Source organism: Siphateles boraxobius, unplaced genomic scaffold (assembly GCF_051911475.1).
Source record: "Siphateles boraxobius isolate OS27281-9 unplaced genomic scaffold, OSU_SipBor_1 26, whole genome shotgun sequence".
Classification (NCBI taxonomy): domain Eukaryota; kingdom Metazoa; phylum Chordata; class Actinopteri; order Cypriniformes; family Leuciscidae; genus Siphateles; species Siphateles boraxobius.
The window spans coordinates 26,868,133-26,889,279 of NW_027508876.1; the positions used below are offsets into that span (position 1 = coordinate 26,868,133).

General features: G+C 36.7%; 1 protein-coding gene across 2 annotated transcripts in view; it reads right to left on the reverse strand.

Moving 5' to 3' along the window:
- Positions 1-21,147, reverse strand: part of spidr (scaffold protein involved in DNA repair) — a 52,620-nt gene that overhangs the window by 23,802 nt on the left and 7,671 nt on the right. For both annotated transcript variants that reach the window (XM_077245233.1, XM_077245234.1), the window contains exons 6-10: positions 17,870-18,090; positions 16,259-16,353; positions 14,381-14,558; positions 7,791-8,001; positions 6,469-6,677 (exon numbers count right to left, since the gene is read on the reverse strand). In XM_077245233.1, the coding sequence (XP_077101348.1) occupies positions 6,469-6,677; positions 7,791-8,001; positions 14,381-14,558; positions 16,259-16,353; positions 17,870-18,090 (914 nt within the window). The remainder of the gene's footprint in view (positions 1-6,468; positions 6,678-7,790; positions 8,002-14,380; positions 14,559-16,258; positions 16,354-17,869; positions 18,091-21,147) is intronic.

Sequence of the window (21,147 nt, forward strand, 5' to 3'; positions counted from 1 at the left end):
CTTTGCTGTATAACATTACACAAGGCAAAATTGAAGTCGAGTTATGTGTTGATTCACATCCAGAACCGACAGAAAACAAGATTCTCTCAAGCCTCTTTTTATTTGAATTCAGTTGGGTTCAAATTTCTTCTCGTATTGGGTCAGTTTCACTTTTATGACAATCATTTAATACTTATACTGACCAAGAAAAACTCTCAAAAAGCGCTTTGTCTTTACAAGACATTGTGTCCAACTCGGGCCAGATCAGGATAAAACGATGTTGTTTCATGTTTCACTAATAAATGTCCAAAAGCAAATCTGCTTTCAAAATTGATTAAAAGACTGTAAAACGCAAATAATATGACTATGTGAAAACTAATGATGTTGGTGCGATGCGAGATAACCTTTGATGAACCATGACTGGCATATGGGGATTCATCTTGAACTGTTGTTACCGTGTTGTAGCGCTGCTAAAGAACACGGGGTTAAGTAAGTGCGGTTGTGAACACTGAGGCTTGTTTAGACCCGTGTGTCTATGAAACCAGAGAACAGGAGGGGTGACTGGGCAGTAGCATTTTGTGGTATATGGCCAGGTTGATATAAACAACCCCCTTCTTTATTCCCTTTTGGTCCATTTGAGGCGCTTCCTCCAACGGAGCAGGACAGAGGGCCAATGTCCCCACCGGGTTACTATCATTGGTCAGCGGCAGTCACTTTCAGGAATCTGTTATTGTGAGCGTTCGCAGGAATTCGCAGCAACTTGGAGGCGCTTCCAGGAACTGCGATCCATTGAGCTTGTCCAAACACTCACACAAGCGGCGCACACACACACACACACACACACACACACACACACACACACACACACACACACACACACACACACACACACACACACACACACACACACACACACACACACACACACACAATGTAGGTACCCCACTACCCCTCTATTTCCTTCACACATGCACAAAAACTTCTCTGGCAGCTGATTGGTTAAGGTACAGTGGGCGGGATTCCTTCCAACACGGTGCCGGCCAATGGGAGCAGAGCTTTTGATAAACAGGTCTGTAATCTGACACATAAAGCACATTGTGTTCTACTTCTTCTTGAAAACATCCAACCCCTCCTGTCTGAGCAAAGAGAACTTCTTCAGCCTGTTTATACTGCTCTTAGTTTTTACTGGAACAACATATCTTCTTGGACCAAAAGTTAGATGCTAATTATTGTCTGGAAACTGGCCACAAAAACGAGGAGGAGGAGGAGGAAGGGAAAGAAAATGTATACAAAAAAAGAGAGCGAGAGAGAGAGAGAGAGAGAGAGAGAGAGAGAGAGAGAGAGCGAGAGAAACTGCAACGTAACTGCAAACTAACAGTTGTAATGAGATGGGTGGACTTGTTGAAGATATTGTCAACATCTACGCTGCATGCTGGAGGGTATAAACAGGGAAAAGGGGTTTCAAACATATGCTTATAATCTGATTTTAAGCCTGTGTGCGTTATAAACAGAGCCAAGACAGCTTGAAAATAAGGAACAATATGTCAATTTTGCCAGTGCTGTTATTGTTAACTAAAACTACAAATATTTTTTGTTAATTTAAATAAAGCTGAAATAAAATGAAATCTAGAAAATTAGAAATGTTGCCTTGGCAACTAACTGAAATAAATTGAAGGTTGAACTAAAACTGAAATAAAAAGAGATTAAGAGCTAAAAAGAAATATAATTAAAACAACCTAATAAAAATGATAAAAGCAAATAGTACAATTACTAAAACTTAAATAAAATCAAAATTAAAACTAATATTAAATAAATATTAATAAATACTATAATAGAAAATAAATAACACTAAAATAACAATAAAAAAAATTTAAGAAAAAAAGATGTGTAACCAGGTAAACAAATAAATATGAGTATTAAAGTTCACGGTTTAACTTTCCAAATTGGAGAAAGATTGAACACTAAGACAGAGAAAGTACCAGTTAAAAACACAAAACAATTTCTTTGGTAAAGCAAATGAACAAACAAGCAGTATTTTCTTCTAAAGTCCAAAAGGAAATATTCACATGCAAAATTGTGCCGCCACAATGCTAAGGTGTTGTGGGTGGTTGCTATGATGTTGCTAGGGTGTTGTATGTGGTTGCCAAGGCTGTTTCTAGGGTGTTGTATGTGGTTTCCAGGATGTTGCTAGGGTGTTGTGAATGGTTACCAAGATATTACTAGGGTGTTCTGGGTGGTTACTCTCTTCAACCTTCAAAAATCTCTTCAACCACCACTAATGTGCAGCATCACCTGGATGATGCGTCGGCAGCCATAGTGCAGCGCCAGAACGCCCACCACACACCAGCTTACTGGTGGACAGGAGACAGAGTGATGAAGCCAATCAGAATATCTCTCTCTATATATCTTGGGATTTTTAATGACCACTGACTGATATTTAATGTCTCATCTGAAAGACAGTGCTTGTTGCAGTATAGTGTCCCCATCACTATATGGGATGTTTGGACCCACACAGACCACAGGGTGAGCACCCTCTGCTGGCCTCACTAACATCTCATCCAGGTTTTCCCAGGAGTCTCCCATTCAGGTACTGACCAGAATCAGCCCTGCTTAACTTCAGTGGGCACCAGTCTTGGGCTACAGGGTGATATGGCTGCCGGTTATGGATGGCATTATCAACTGATGCTGTAAAGAGTGTCATGCATAACACTGTATATTCACCATAGTGTTGAAAGTAACTTACTTTATGTACTGATAACATAAATTACTCATCTGTTTATGTAACAGATATTCATTCTTAAGTAGCATTTTAAGCTTAACAGTAAGACAGAAACCAAAACAGAGATAAAAACTAATCTTGCGAAACAATTTAGCAAGACAAAAATTATTTGGTCCCACTTTATATTAAGTGGCTTTAAGTATTATGTAGTTACAGTGAAGAATATGTACAATGTACTTATTGTGTTCATGTTGTATTGTAAAACACTTTTGCTGCTATTGAGATGGGTCATGGGTAAGGTTAGGGTCAGGTGTGATGGTATGAGTAGGTTTAAGGGTGGGTTAAGGTGTAAGGGAAGGGTCAACTGTGTAATTGCAAATGTATTACATACATTAATTACAGCTGTAATTACATGCATGTATTTTTTCAAATTAAATTTTTTTTTTTTAAATATAAGTATAATGTAAAAATATGTATGTGCACAATAAGTCCATTGTATCAAATTATTAGTTACAATGTAAGTACATAGTAATTAAAGCCACTTAATATAAAGTGGTACTAATTATTTTAATGCTTTTTGACATACACATGATTAGGCTACAAACAGAAAAAACATATACCTCTAATATTATTATATTAATTATTATAAAGAATTTATACATAGTAACAATAAATGGTAAATAATCATATTTTTTACTATAAAACAATTTAGGAAAAGCAGTATTTTCTTCAAAAAGTGAAAAGGAAACAATATCTTCATTTTCTGAGAGCTACCTGCCCATGCAAGACTTGCTAATAAATAACAATTATACAAAATTATTAGACTACAAACTGTAAAAATACATCTTTATAATAATAATAATTATTAATTACATGAATATTAATAATATTTATAGAAAATATTTATTATTATTTAGCAACAAAGATAAATGTTAGTTTTTTCTGTTTAATGATTATTCATTGTACTCATTAAAAAAATGGTTCTGAGACATTTGGACATTAAAAAAATACCATATTGGTCTAACTGCATTAAAAAGGAATGTAAACATCCCCCTTTTATTATCTGAGATCATGAGGCCTGTCTCAAGGAAGAGAATTTATGAGCGAGTGACTTTGCTAATGGCAGCTGTCCTGTGCTGGGGTCTGTGCATTATGTGTGTGTGTATGTGTTTGGTACAACTTTGTCAGTCGCCTCACTCACACCAGGTTTGGTCCAGTCAGGGTTTCCCCGTCAACAGACACTCCAGACCACAGTGTCTAGTCTTCCTGTGTTTCAGTGTTTACGGCATGCAGCAGCAGCGTCTGACGGGGATCCAGTTACCGTCAAATGACTCTTTTTTCCAATCACTCTTCATCAACACAGCACCACGTGCATTTTTGACAACAAATCAATGTGTCTCGGAGCGGGGCAGAGATCAGAGCGTGAAGGAGGCACATGCTCTTTACAACTGTATGACAACATGCTACAAAAAACTCAGAACACTATAACTCCATAGCAACAAGAAAAAAATTCATACAACCTAAGCAACTGCACAGCAATGTGCTAAAGCCACTCTGACACCTTAGCAACGTGCAAAAAAACATGTTAGCAACTACATGGCAACATACTTAAAAACAGCTTATCAACTAAGGCAACATGCAAAAAGCCACTCAGAACAACTTAGCAACTGCTAGAGCTGCAGGATTCTGGATAAATTGAGAAATCACTTTTTTTTTCTTGAATAAATTGCGATTCTCCCACGATTCTGAATAGACAACCAAACAAAATAATGTCATGCACTAGAGGTTGTGACAAAATGTTAATTGCTGCAGCCTTTTAAAAAAATCTTTAATAATTCTGAATTATTAAAAAAATTTAAGGTTTTTAATCCATGGTATTTGCTTTTACTGAAGCCGTTAGCCCACATTATTATTATTATTATTATCTTATTTTTAAAATAATTGTGTTTAACAGTGGAATTCCTGGTGAAAAATAACATTACCCATGAGGCTGTACAGTGAAAATAGCACACACACTCCCATGAAGCACTGCGAATGATGTAAACAACTCTATCTCTCTTCACTCTTATAATACTTAAATGTTTGTATATATTATGCTGTTCGCAATGCTTCATGAGATTGTAGTTCTTTCCCTTACTAACACCGTAAAGTAGACCATCTTGTACCTTTGTCTTTTTGTCCGATTTTCAAAAACTTTTTTGCTTCAAAAGATTGTAATGCTGTGATTCACCTCGTAGCTTATTTGCTTGGTTCATGGCTTATATCTCTTTAATGAATAATTTTTAAAAATCTCAAAAAGTGGGCGGGCACTGTTGCACTTTATAGCAACTACATAGCAACACCCTGGCAACCACTCATGGCGATGAGATTTGCACAGGCAAACAGGCTTTCTTCAGCTGTAGTTTTTTTCCTGGCAAGGCAAATTCTCACTTTCTGTCCTTTATTTTCCTTTTTTCTAGATCTGGCTATGGATCACTGACATTGCTGGGCTTAATTAGAGATGTTTGTAGAGTTTTACCATGTGGTGCAAAGAGCTGTGTGAGACAGAGAGAGGAAGAGAGAGAGTACTCTATGTACTGGGAGGGGTTGTTTGGTTAGTCATTGACAGAATATGGAGCAAAGTTGCTCTCTCTCACCATTTATCACTCCATGAGGAGATTGACCTCTTGGAGCTTCAGCAGTGGTGTTTAGAACAGACAATGGCCTAATTATACCACACTGGAACACTGAGTGCACGTCCACACAGAACAAACACACAATCTGACGACGTATTGCATTCAAGAGATAACTCGTAAAACTACTATACACATACAGATAAACTTATAAACGCATACTAGATCTACTAATATTCATGCTGTGTGATATCAACCAGTAATATCAATTAATGTGTTTTATTATGTCCCCAAGCACATTCCCAATCAATTCAAATACATTTTATTAAAAGCAAATGTCTTGAGATGTAACTGGTTTGCTAAACTGGTTTGGCTGGTTACTGGGGAAGGAGAGCTGCTGATAAACTGCATGTCGTATTTACTTACATAGATCTCAAGCCTCTGTGCTGCTAACTGTGCTTAAAACTCTATAGTTTGTTATTGCTTTTAACAATAGCAAAGCAGAAGTGTAAAGGAGTAAAATAAATTTAAATTAAAATATTTATGTCAATTCTCTTTTTGCTGTTTGAATAAATCTTTGACATTAAAATGTCATGCACAATATTTATCTGTATGCATATATACACCACCATTTAAAAATGTGAAGTCAGTAAAATAAATTAACACTTTTGTTCAGCAAAAATGCATAAAATTTATCAACATTGTTGTTTCCACAAAAATATTGAGCAGCACAACTGTTTTCAACATTGAATAATAATCAGAAATGTTACTTGAGGAGCAAATCAGCATATTATAATGATTTCTGAAGGATCATGTGACACTGAAGACAGGAGTAATGATGCTGACAATTCAGCTTTGATCACAGAAATAAATTAAATTTAAAAAAAGAAATACAATTGATCAAATAAATGCAGCTTGGTGAGCATGAGAGGCTTCTTTCAGAAACATAAAAAATCTTACCAACCCCAAACTTTTGAACAGTACTATATTTTTAGTATTTTAAGTATATTTATTAAACAACAACCATTTCTTTATGTATTTTAGAAGGTCTTTGACCAAATGAGAGTTTTGTTTATAAAAATTTGCAAGATGCAACAGTGTGCAGGACTTTTTCAATTTTTAAATCCCCCCCCCAACTGAAAGCCAGAGGTCCAGTACCTGCCGATGTGCTGCGGTTGCACTGGTTCTGCTGGTTTGCTCAGTGCTCTGTGCTGGAGAGATGCTCTGTGAAGGGATTGGGTGATGGGGATGCAGTAGACCCTCTGAACGACCACCTCAACAGGACCGCTCTGAGAGCCCAACGACCCACAATCCTCCACTGCGTCCAGTAGAGACTTCCGAATATCACTTCTGTTAAACTCGCCGACCTGAGGACAGAAAAATTGGAAACGTTTATCTTAAAACTTTTTTCAAACCACACCAGTCAAAATTTCACGACTTTCACGTAATATCACAGAACAGCACAATGGATAATGACGCCCCCATATCACCTCAAACCAGCAACTCTCATTGAAAATGAAAGATTTCCGGTCTCTTTGTCACTGCAAATCACTGCAAGCATGAACGCTCTGGGGTCAAGTGTCTTGCTCTCAACGCTGATGGGCTTTGAAGGACAACACCAAACTTACACATCAAAACAGCACCCTTTTGGTTACCAACTCTAAGCCTTAACCACAAAATCACAACAATTTAACTAAAAAAAACAACAACAACTACCGTTCAAAAGTTCATTAAGATTTTTTTTCAATTTATCAAAATTTATAGTAAAGACATTTATAATGTTACAAAATGCTGTTTTTTTGAACGTTCTTTTTATCAAAGAATTCTGGAAAAAAAATTATTACTACGAGAATATTACGCAGCACAACTATCCAATATTGATAATGTTTCTTGAGAAGCAAATCATCATATTAGAATGATTTCTGAAGGATCATGTGACGGAAGACTGGGATTAAATTATGTTTTAAAATAATTCTAAATTGAAATAATATTTAACAACTAGTTTTTACTGTATTTGTCAAAAAAATGCAGCCTTGGTGAGCATTAGCAATTTTTGGCAAAAATATTAAAATATCTTACTGACCTTTTGAATAGTAGCTTAAGTGTTGATGACAATATGATAATGCACATTTAAATTGATTCTCCACCCAAAAATGATAATATTTATAATATATTTTAAAGAATGGTGGGAACCAAACAACATTGGATCCCATTGACCAATAGTTACTTTATACTTTTAAACCTGTGGTGTGTTTACAACCAACATAAACTTTGTATAGACAACACTGCACTTAAGCAAATATTCATGCATAAAAACACCCCTCATTAATCAGTTGCACAGTGTCACACAGGAAATGACAGCTGTCTCCATTCCAACAGCACGCCAGTACTTTCACACAGAGTTCGAAATCTAGACGGTCCCTTTTCTGAGAATTTCTGTTTTCTTCCCGTGATCACATGAGAGGGAACAGCTGACGAACCTGTTTACAGGGAATGTATTTCTGTGTTGACACTTGGCTTGTCCCTGACCGCCACAGGCACCTGGTTAACGGCGGAGGTCTGCATTTCTCCACGGCGACTGCATCTCTCGGTCCGCCTGCGTTATCCTGCTTATTATCCACGCAGATTTTCTGACTGAAGTGGGTGTTGAGAATTATGGGATAGCGTTCCCCTTCCACAACCAGATTCTGCCTGGAGGGAGACAAAAATGGGAGTACTGCTGGTTTTATCGTGTTGTTTTTGGAAAACTACTTACAGTACAAAAACATCAAATCTTTCTTTATACAGCTTGACGCTTTAAAACATTTTCACAAAACTCAACTACATTGATTGACAGCGGTTTCACTGAGCAAAACCACCTCCACACTTCTCACACACATAAAAGAGTCTCAAAATATTCTCAGGTAACGTTACACACAAAAGCTCAAGCCCATCCCTCCCTGGGTGGAAAACTACTGTTGGTGATAAAGAGTGACTAACTGATCAACAAAGATGCTCTTTTCCATTTCACAGGCAGTCTGAAAACGCTGATTTTAAGTCGACATAAGTTCTTTGTACTTGCCATCTAACAGATCAACCGCGAAACACGCTGTGGCTGTGCTCTTTGGTGTGCCTTATTAAGAGACCAAGATGTTGTTTGCTAAAAGAAAGAGGTGAATTTGGTCCTTTGCTATGATTCTTCTCTAAAGAGAGTGGCATCTAAACATGGCTCGTTCTGAAGCACTATTCATCTTGTCTTTTCAGATGGATAAAAATGAGCTGCAAAGTGGGCCAGACTTTATGCTGATGGTTAAAGGGATACTCCACTTTTTTTTGGAAATAGGCTCATTTTACAACTCCCCCAGAGTTAAACTGTTGAGTTTGACCGTTTTTGAATCCATTCAGCCAATCTCCGGTTCTGGCGATACCACTTTTAGCATAGCTTAGCATACATCATTGAAGCGGACAAGACCATTAGCATTTCTCAAAAAAAACAAAACAAAGTGTTTCGATATTTTTCCTATTTAAAACTTGACTCTTCTGTAGTTACATCGTGCACTAAGACCGACGGAAAATGTAAAGTTGCGATTTTCTAGGCTGATATGGCTAGGAACTATACTCTCATTCCTGCGTAATAATCAAGAAACTTTACTGCCGTACCATGATTGCAGCATACGCAATGATATGACGCAGCCCCTGAACATATCATTACGCCTGCTGCAATCATGGTACGGCATTAAAGTTTCTTGATTATTACGCAGGAATGCGAGTATAGTTCCTAGCCATATCAGCCTAGAAAATCGCAACTTTACATTTTCCGTCGGAACCCACCTAGGCTGTGTTTCTCAAAAGCATCATGAGTGAAGTTGATATTAGAGAACCATTGGTTATATGATCTACTTAAGGTTAAGGCCTGTTCACACCAAGAACGAAACCTATAAAGATAACTATAACAATAACTAACTATATTAGCGACCAAACCAGTAGACAAAATCATTCTGTTTATTCTAAGCGCGCTGCTGCTGTTGTGTCCTCTGACGCTTTAAATGTTTGAGCTCTTTAAAGTCATGTGGATTCTGATTGGTTGTCAATGTTTTTATTGCTCATTAGCTGGAAAAAAATCATTCTGAAAGTGATTCCAAGATATTGTTTCTCTGACATTCTTGTTATAGTTGTGGTGTGGACTGACTGCTATTCTTTTACATTTAGAATGATTTTTAGAACTATATCTTTATTATTATCATTATAGTTATCTTCCTTGGTGTGAATGGGCCATTACAATGCTTTCGAGAAACACAGTCCTGGCAAAGATCCGGGGTAAATCAATCATTTGAGAAAATTAATATAATAATTTTTTTCATTACAATCATAAGATTACAACAGTAATATTAAGGGCTGTCTTAATTTCTTAATTTAATTAATTAATTTCTTACGTTTTATTTTGACGGAAAACAGCAGGAAGCCTTTAAAGCTTCTCTTTAAAAAGTACTTCTCATTAAAAGTATGGGATAATGGTTGGCACAAGTTGTGTTCACAAAAGCACATTAAAGTTTCATTTTGATTAATCATGCAGCCCTACAAAGACCTATTATCAGTTTCGTTATTATGGAAAGATCTACACTACTAGGCAGGAGTCACTGGAACATGTACAGGAAAGTGTTTACAACTAGTTATTGATACGAAGCACATGGGGACAAAAGCCTGCAAATTATATACACACTTTTGTGAAAACATCTACAAGTTGGTAAACACAAAGAGTAATACCCGGTCACAAATGCATGAGAATGTACCATTCGCAGGGCCTCAGAAGTAGGTTACAAACAGCCTGATCAATCTTTGCACTGGATGTATGGTAATGTGTCACAGATCTGTTCCAAACAAACGTGTCTTCAATAAGCGGAGACCTCCACTCTACTGCAAGCCAGGGCCTGCAAAGCTCATGTCATGAGACGTAGTATGTACGTCAGGATTTAAATCATCCTGCCCTGAGAGAGAATTGAACAGGTGCCAGCAGAGGCAAGTAATCACACTGAACCTCAGCCAACAGCTCCAGGGCAGCCAGCAAAGACAAGTTTACACAGGATGGGGGGGGGGGGGGGGGGGGGGGGCAGGGGGGTCCTCTCCACCCTAATGCAAACAGGCGCTTTTTAATATGCTGTCAGCCTAAGAAGAATAGGAAAAAAAATTCCAGTCTTTGACAATCCAAGGTAAAGGTAAAAAAAAATCAGGTAAAAAAAAAATAAAAAAATCAATCAAAAAATAATAATAATAAATTCAGATTTTCTTGTTGGTCATTAAATCTACAAACGAGAAATCATTTTTACTATGTGCAATAACTAATAATAAAATAAAATAATTTTGTGTGATTTTGAAAGATTGTGTATTTGCTCGTCTGCCTCGTCAATCAGATTCAAGAACCAGAAAGAACCGATGAATAAATAAATATATATATTACAGGTCTCAAATAACTTCTTAAATATATATACTCACGAGATATTTGTTTGATATTTTTTGGTCTCCACATACTTTATGCTTCCATTAGTTTTGCTGCCTTTATTATTCTAAAATGTATATACATATTAATTATAAAATCATATATTAAATTATAAACTATAATATTATGAATAATTTCAATAAATAAATAAAAATAAAAAAAATAAAAAAAAGAAGTACTCCCGGAACAACATAAATGTAACTTCTTACAAACAAATGAAGAAATATCCTTTCTTATAAATTATATACGAATAAAAATATAACGCAAAGTGTTAGAGATCAGGTGCACAGGAAACAAAGTCTTAAGAGAGATTTGTTAAACTCACTGCACACAGTGTCACTTGGTGATCGGGATATACATATGAATGTATTTCCGGTGGATTGGAGAAGGAAGTTATGTACAAACTTAAGAGTGTGCTGACGTCAGAGCTGACACACAGGTGAGGTGCGGCACAGGTGTAAATGCAACCTAGTGATGACAGGTATTTCCTTCATAGCCGACCCATGAATGAGCTGGGAACAGTGTGTGTGTGTGTGTGTGTGTGTTTGTGTGTGTGTGTGTTCTTGTGTGCGATGGAATTAGTCATTAGAAATACACCAATACAGGCTGTACATAATTAACCAAACTGCTTTGGATTTTCAATTTTTGACTTTAATGTATGTCAAATCTAAGACGGTAGTTCTCAAATGGTGGTAAATGCAAAATATAAACTGAAACTGTCTATATATGCAGAGTTAGGGGAGCCAAATAAGCATTTTTAAAATGACAATGGGGTTATCAGTTTCGAGAAGAAAATGTTTCACATACAGCCATGCATCCAATCAAGATACAGCATTTTGGTGCAAATTGCTTGGACAGGTTAGAAAGGACATTTGATTTTAAGGACATTCTTGTCCTCTTACTTTTGTACGATGAACTATTTTGGCACTTTATCGTTTTTGGTGTGACCAGGTCTTAACAGTCATTTTAAATTAAAAAGGTTTGTCAAACAAACTTGTTTGAAATTTTTCTCCATTAGCAAAAGTTTTAGTCACCATTAGCTATTTGTAATTTTATATTATATAACATTTTTATGGAAATGAATGCCACTGCCTTTTTGATTACTCTGAATCATTTAATTCCAATTCAACTTCCTGAGGTGTGTGGACAAATTAATAAAAATTCCAACTGATCAATTGAAAGTAAGTCAATTCTTACTTTTGGAATTTTGCCCAACCCTGGGTCACACTGCACAGTTATTTCATTGAACTGAAAAGAGCGAAGAAAAAAAAAAGAGATTAAAAATCTCTTTTTAAAAATTGTTCTTGCATTTATACGTTTTTTGACATAAAAATACCAAAAAAAACTCCATGTCTAGTACATTAATCAACTACCCACAGGTTTTTAAATATATTTGACGATAAGTAAAGTGTTATCATCTGCCACCCATTTTCTGCAAACTATGGGGGCCGAACTGGAGTTAATCTGGTGGACTTTCCAGGGTAAAATGAACTCTTGGACTTTCCAGGGTCAACTATGCCTGCCCTTAAAGCAAACACTCCACAGGGGGAGAGGGAAAAAAAGAGAGCAAATGAGACAAGAGGAGAAAGTGTGCCAGCAGCACACTGTGCTGCATGTGTTTTCTATTCAGCTCTCTGGCCTCTGTCACAGTTATTGTGATCCGCAGCCTAACGCTCCTCACAAAAAAAACCCAGAGAAAGAAAAAGGCGAGGGAAGAAAAAGGATCCAGCAATGTTTTTTCCCAGCTTGCTGGAAATGAGCTCAGAGCTGCCAGGAAGAGGTATGCAGGCCATTCCCTGGAGCTGAGGAATGACGTGGGAGCTACACTACATGGGGGCGATACGGGGGAGAGAGAGAGGGGCGGGACACTGGCTTCCGGCGAGTCCTGGCCTCTCTGGTTTGGACTGATCCGTGGATCTGTGGTCCTCCCACACAGATGGAGACTGGCTCGTCTGTCTCTGTCACCTTCAGCCCCGCAGGCCCCTCGCTCTTATCAGCTCTGTGCAAAACACACGGCTGCACACGGCAAGACCGTTCCTGCCAACCTGCGGCTTATTGCTCGAACAGTGATTCATCACTAATTATCACAGAAGATATAGGGAAATGTGCATCAATGCTACGTAATACAAGTAATCTACACTCAAGTTGTGATGAAATTATGAGGAAATTGAAAAAAAAACTTATCGCAGGCAAAAAAAGCAGAAAATTAATTAGAAATGAAGCTTTGAAAACCAAAAAAAATTAATTAAAGCATTAAACTAACTCTATGAAATATTAGGAAAATAGATATTTTTCTAATGCAAACAACCTGGTTGTTTACATTTTATTTATTTAAGAATACTGTCGCCTCTGGCTTGCTTAGTTAATATTCAGCAATATCACTGATCTGACTGCACTGACACTGTTATATGAGAACTGAGCTGGATGATGACATCACTGTTTTCTACAGAACTTTAAAGATTAAATTAACCAATTTAACAATTGACAATCTTTACAAAGGAACTGAATCAACACTGAACTGACTTGAAAAATGAACTTTGTTTGCGTCATTGAATCATTTTCATGTAATCACTGTAAAGTTGCTTTGAAACTATATGTCATAAAGTGCTATATAAATAAAGGTGACGACTTCAATAGAAATATAATGTTTAGAAAATAGAAACTATATTGATTATAATCTAAGTATTTATTAAAGAAAAAAAAATATTCTGTGTGGTTACTAGGAGTTGAAAGTGTATTTTGTGCCAATTTTATAGATTTCTGGTTGAAAATTAAAAGTCCAATCACAAGAGTAAATAGTACACCTTTCTTCAACGATCCACACAAACTGAAGCATCATACATGTCCGTAGTACAAGTTTGATAATTATGGTTAAAGTTTGTTTAAATGCTTGAACAAGCACTACTAATAATACACAAAAATTAAATGTATTTCAAGATGCAATGTGTAATATTTCTGAGAATCTATTGACAGAAATGCAATATAAGATCCATAACTATGTTTTCAGTGATGTATAAAGACCTTGCATAATGAACCGTTATGTTTTATTACCTAAGAATGAGACATTTATATCTCCATAACCGCAAGCACCCCCTTCTATGGAGGTCGACATATTGTGTCGTCATGTTTCTACCATAGCCCTAAACGGACAAACGCGTTTCGTTAATATGTTGCTCTTCGTGCAAGGAATGCAAACTTAGTTCAGCGAATAAAACACTGATACAATGAACAAGTAACAATAATATTCGCAATAACATATAGTTTTACTGAATAATTAAGTAAACATAATTTCTTAATTTATCCTTGTAAAGAAACCTCATTGCTGAACTGCTACTCTCTGCTGTCTCAGACGATGACATATTTTCTTGTCGGCGACCGTAACTTTTGTTGGTTGCAATTCGTAACCTCACCACTAGATGCTACTAAAAATTACACACTGCCCCTTTAAACGATTGTCAAAATCAAGTGTATTATGTCAGTAATCCATAAATTGGCAAAAGATCCAAAGATTGTTTGAACAAAAAAATAACAGTATCGACTATCATTGTCAGAGATAATCTGACATTTTATGGTGAAATGTTAAGAAACAGAACCCACCATGGTGGGTAGATGTGGACGATGTCTCCGGGCACAGGCTGTAGCTGGGCGGACGTGGCTTTGTTGAAAAGAGCCACACACCTTTCCCCCTCGGGCAGCCTGTCACACACTGTGGCCTGCATGCCACATTCCTCTCGAACTCCCAGAATCCTCAGCGTCAGGACACCTGGCCTGTCAGCTTGGGTCAAAGAAATGTATGTGTGAAACTGTACATGGACAGTATATTTGTCCATGTTACAATTTAAGTCCTAATTTTGGCTTAAAAACTATAACTATATTTTTAAATACAGTTAAGTACTATACATCATGAACAATTAGCATATAAGTAAGCTTTACATTTTGTTAAATGACCAGCATCTGACTGTTTCCTTCTCAAAGTCATTAAGTTTTGCAAAACAACACAGATACGATACAGGCCCAGTAAATGAATAACAGCAGCAGGATATTTTGGGTTATGCTGTGAAAACTCTCACTGGTGCGGTCTCAACTTTTTCATTTCAGTCAGTTCTGAGGAAATGAAACATAATCCAGCTCTGACGGGATATATTCCCATACTGACTGTTTAAGGAAAACTTGGCCACCTCGACTGCACACATGAACACAATTGACTCAGCTGAAATCATGGCGAGTACAGCCAAGACTTCAGAGAAGAACTTCTGAACGATATGTAATGGAAATTTTAGTGAAAAATTTAAAGCAGCGAGAGAAACAGGCTGTGTTTACTCCATGCGATCACATCCAAAACAAAAATACAAGGAACACTGGCTTTTTTCAGGGGGTAAACAGTGCCAAAAACAGTTATGGAAAAGGAAATGAACAAGTTGTTAAATGCACATACTGATTTGTGATTTACCAGCTAATATGTTGTGCATAAAAAATAGATAATAATAAATCTTTCAACGAGCAAGAAGTGAGTGGGAGATGCGTTCCTCAGGCTGTGGAATTTTCTAAGGAATTATGCCAGTTGCAAAGCTGTCCATAAACTATGTTCAGTCCCCCTAAATCATTTTTCCACAAGTAAACGTGAATGGAAATGGCTTGAGAACTAAATTCAGAGGTCATCTTAGTCAGCTAACATTACATCCACAAGCATGCAATGCAATGAATCAGTTAAGGTGGAACGACAGACATTCAAGGCTAGAATATCATTAAACCACTACATTTCCGAGAAAAAAAAAGATTTAGATGAATAACAACTGTTAATTACTGTTGAATCAACTGTTGAATATTATTATTAATATTATTATACTATTTATTAAACATCTTTCCAGTTTCAGTGCATCACACTCACGTTTAATTTCCTCATAGGTTTTCTCGTGAATTTCCACTTTCAACTGGAACGTTAACTTCTTTAAACCTCTACGCAAACAAACTACACATGCTGAAGACCCCTTAGTAGGGCACTGTTTGAAAAGAAATCCGTTATACCATGGAAAATGAAAACGTAAAGTGTGTGACTGTGTCTGCATTGTGTTTGTGTCTGTGGTTTCCTGCCGCTTTGTCTGAGAGACAATTAAGTGCTGTTGTCACCTGAATCACAATCATAGGTTTTCACAGCCTCCTACTCATCCAACTGTACACTGAGAGATCTCATCACTGAAATATTCTACACATTTCATCAAGTGTGACAAGCAATTATGGAAATATGAAAACTGCGGGTTGGTGGTTAAATATTTTCCTGGTGCATGCATATTAGGCCTGATCAGACATGGGCAGTATTCAAATTAGAAGACTTGCATTTAAATTGTGAAAGCATTTTAACAATATTATCATTAGTGGTCAGCAACAGAGAACTAACCTCTAATGATCTGTACTTGATCGACATTCATTATTGAGTCTTCACATAAACAGACATGAATCAGACTGGATGTGTCTTACCAGCTGATGTGGTTGAGTTGCACTGATGTCTCCAGAAGCTGATGGCTGATCTTTGCCTGCTGTGGAGTCGGTTAAGCCTTTCAGCAAGACCTCCTCTATAAAGAGAGAGATCACATGAATTCAGTCCCATCACAGTGTCGCATAGAAACAGTCAAAAAGAATCATTTGAATATGAATCAATGATAAAGAATAATGGGAATCATTCATGTAGAATTAAATAATGAATCAGACTGAATCAACTAGAATCAATCACACACAGAATGAGTTATAGAGAAAAAAATAGAATAAATCTTATTGAATCAAATCCATAGAGAGAATCAACTTGAATCAATTCTATAAAATCAAAGACAGAGAATCAAACATAGAGACTCAATCAAATAGAATCAGCCACATGGAGTCATTCACATAAAATCAATCACGTGGAATAAATTGCAAAGAATAAATACCATATATTCATGATTATAAAAAATCCTGCAGAATGACTGTTAGAGATTCATTCCCGTAGACTTAGATTTAGAAAATTAGTTAGATTTAATTCCATTATATCGATCAATACAATTAATAATAAAGAAAGAATTAGAATAATTTCTATAGAATTAATCATTGAGAATTAATCATTTAGAATCAATCACATGGCATGAGTCATAGAGAATCAATTAGAACCAATGCCACTGAATTAACTCCATTTAGAATCAATCTGAACGGAATCAAACTAAAATAAAAATCATAGAGAAACCAATCAAATCTATATACACTTCACACTGCAAAAAATATATACATATTTATAAAACATTTTGTCTTTCATAAAACTTGGCTTAAATTTGTGACAGGCTAATTAACTAAAGCATAAGCTCCATTCTGCTTGCACTCAACTGGTATTTGCTTTAATTATGTTTATGATGCGTTCATCTTTACAGTTTTTATGTATGCTATGTATGCTAAGTGGATGGTAGTTAATATGTATGCTATAATCTTTATATGTGTAGTCATATGAAAGCATGATAAAAGAGAAAGCATGGACTAACAAGAGTCAAAAAGAGACACAGCTCCCCCGTGAGGGGACAAACTCTACATGTCCTTCCTCTCCCATTCACTAAATCTGACAAATGACTCATTTATGGTAAAAATGCCATCAGTAGTACTCAATCTTTCATGGCCACTAGAAAGCGACTACTGAGTAATATAAGAAAAAAAGGCCAAAGTATTATACATCTGGAGCTGTGTCTTATGCATTTAGGAGGAAGTGTTCTGGTAAATTAAATAAGGGGATACAAATGTGCAAAGAAACCACTCCTCGATAGCCAATCAAAAACCAAACTGACCAGGTTTTTATGATAAGGGTGTGGATGTATTGTTAAACTGCTTCTGCTAGACTTTGAACTCTTTTGTATTCGGTGTGTTTACACTGATATGAATTTTCGGGTTGTGAACTTGACATCAAACATTGGGCGGGGGGGAGCCCAGTAAGAATGAATAGCAGTGTGAAGGATTACTTCCAGTTAAGATGATAAATCTTAATCATAAAGCCAGTCACTGAACTCATAATTTAAGTTTGTCTTGCACAGGGTTGCACTGAAATGAAGATTAAGATCCAAGCACCATAGATCATACCTTTCAAATCTCCTCTTTTTACTCGAGTCCTCTGGGGTCTTGGCGCTCTTGGCGATTTGTTTCTGAGGTGTGCGAAGAATGGCCTGAGCGGATCGAACCCACTCGCTGACAGACTGTTTGCTGGTTTCGGCTGGGTCCACAAGGAAAGAGTCTGCTCTGCTTTCTTCTGGATCTACATCACTATCGACGTAAGATGAGTAGGCTGAAATCTCAGCTGGTGACTAAAACGGAGAGGATAGTTTTAGTCATTTGACAGATTCTTTTATCCACAGCAGTGTAGTTATTGTTAAAGTATAATAAATTAAAATAATTATAAAAAAGAATAATTTAAATGAAAGCATGTAAAAAAGTACTAAAACTTCAATTAATATGAAAACTGAAAATATAAAACCTAGCTCAAAATATGAATACTATAAAAATAGTAATACTTAACACTACTCCAAAGTCACTTACGAATGTGGATCATCACAAGCATGAAAGGAAAGCATTTTTGTCAGAAAAGCATTTATTAGAAAATAACTTATTTGGGGAGAGAGATGGAATATGATACATGATAAATAATTGGGATGTGATACATGTCAGCTTGGAACCTGCATTATCCACATGAGCATCATAGCTCAATGTTGAATAGTCCTTGAAGACCTGTGACGACTGCCTCATACAGATCTTCCTTAAAGGGATAGTTCACCCAAAAATGAAAAATCTGTCATCATTTACTCACACTTAAGTTGTTCCAAACCTGTATGAATGTCTTTCTTTTGCTGAACAACAAAAGAAGATATTTTGAAGAATGTCGGTAACTAGACAGTTGATGGACACCATTGACTTCCAAAGTATGGAAAAAGAATGGGAGCCATCAACTGTCTGGTTACCAACATTCTTCAAAATATCTTCTTTTGTGTTCAGCAGAAGAAAGAAATTCATACAGGTTTGAAAAAAACTTGATGGTGAGTAAATGATGACAACATTTTCATTTTTGGATGAAATATCCCTTTAATATTTGACTATAAAATGAACATTAAAAGTGCAAAGTCAAATTTCAGTCACAGCAATAAACCCACAGAGGAACTGATTTCAGGATTGCAAGCCTAAATAACATTGACATAATATTGTGATTGAAAGTTTCCAAAGACTTTTAAGGAATACAATACACCCTGAGTGTTCAATCTCTTCAAACTCTCATCAGTCAAACTCTTAGTACACAAATTATGGTACCTGAATGACGCCGCCTGACAGGCTGCCGCCATGGTGTCAAAGTGAAATTATGGACTAAACAGGTGTTACAAAAACATGGCAGCCTGTGTTTTTACCTCATTCACACACACAAAAACATCATGCTGGGATATGAAAGCCAACACAGTATTAAGCTGAGCCTTGAAATTGAACAAAAACAAGTCATTACAGATGGCTGAGGGCCACCAAAACAAAGCCAGAAATCTGAAAATCTACAACACAAGCATCATTCAAATTCATATTTCACATGGATGCTAGAAAAGAAAATAAGTGAGAAGGGCAAAGGTGGGACGCAAAAAAAAACAAAAAACAACAAGAACTAAGTGATCTCCCATTAAATCTATCCTGCTGCACATATGGTAATACCCAAGCGGCCAAAGCGTCTGCTTGTCCAGCACTGCATTCATTTCAACCTCTGGCCTCTGGAAAAGGCTTTGAATCACTCTTCTTAAGTACTGCCACTGAACTCTGAATCCACACGCAACTCCTACCCATTCTTCCTACGTACGACACTTGCCATTTAGTTACTAAATCTAAAATCACTGGCTTTGTGAGTATTGGTGTTTGCTAAGGCAAGAATCACTGTTGTTATTGCTCATACTTAGGGTTTCCTCAAATAAATAGGCGACAAAACAGGCGTAAAAAAATTAAATGTCAAAGACTTACATTCAAAGATGACCTAGAGACCATTATATATAGAAAGACTGAATCAAAACAGTATAAACAAATAAAGTTCAAAAGAACAGCATTTATCTGAAACAGAAAGCTTTTGTAACATTATAGACTGCCATTCAAAAGTTTGGGGTCAGTGAGAATTGTTTTTGGAAGGGAGGGGGGAAGAAATAAAATAAATCAATACTTTTATTCAGCAAGGATGCATTAAATTGATCAAAAGTTACAGTAAAGACATTTATAATGTTACAAAGTATTCCATTTCAGATAGAACTTTCTATTCATCAAAGAATCCTGAAAAAAATAAGTCCATAACTGTTTTCAACATTGATAATAATAATGAATGTTTTTTGAGCATCAAATCAGCATATTAGAATGAAAGCTTCTTTCTTCTCTGAGAAAATCAATAATATCAGAAAGGTGATCAGCTCATCCTTGAGTTGCGCTGGGGTCAGGCAGATCAGACAACAGGACGAGAAAGTAGCCACTATGTCTGATTTCGAAGAAATTGATGGCAAAATTTTGGAAGAAACCGTACAGCAACTAAAAACATCAACCTGCGCCCTTGATGCACTTCCCACATCTTTTTTCAAAAATGTGTTACACAGCTTAGAAGCAGATCTCCTAGAAGTGGTAAATGCCTCACTTCTCTCTGGGAGTTTTCCGACCTCCCTGAAAACTGCTGTTGTCAAGCCCCTCCTGAAAAAGAGCAATCTGGATAAGACCATATTAAACAACTATAGACCGATCTCAAATCTTCCTTTCATAGGCAAGATCATTGAAAAAGTTGTCTTCAATCAGCTGAACAAATTCTTAAGCTCGAATGGATACTTTGACCATTTTCAATCTGGTTTCCGACCGCACCACAGTACAGAGACCGCGCTCATAAAGATAATAAATGATATTCGCTTAAATACTGATACAGGCAAATTATCAGTGCTGGTACTACTCGACCTCAGTGCTGCATTTGACACTGTCGATCACAAAATACTTCTTGACAGGCTGGAAAACTGGGTCGGGCTTTCTGGGATAGTCCTAAAATGGTTCAGGTCATACTTAGGAGGCAGAGGTTATTATGTGAGTATAGGAGACCATAAGTCTGAGTGGACATCCATGACATGCGGAGTCCCTCAAGGCTCAATTCTTGCGCCACTCCTATTCAACCTGTACATGCTCCCAATGAGCCAAATAATGAGAAAGAACCAAATCGCTTACCATAGCTATGCAGACGACACACAGCTCTACTTAGCCCTATCGCCTAACGATTACAGCCCCATTGACTCCCTTTGCCAATGCATTGATGAAGTAAACAATTGGATGTGCCAAAACTTTCTTCAGTTAAACAAAGACAAAACTGAAGTCATTGCGTTTGG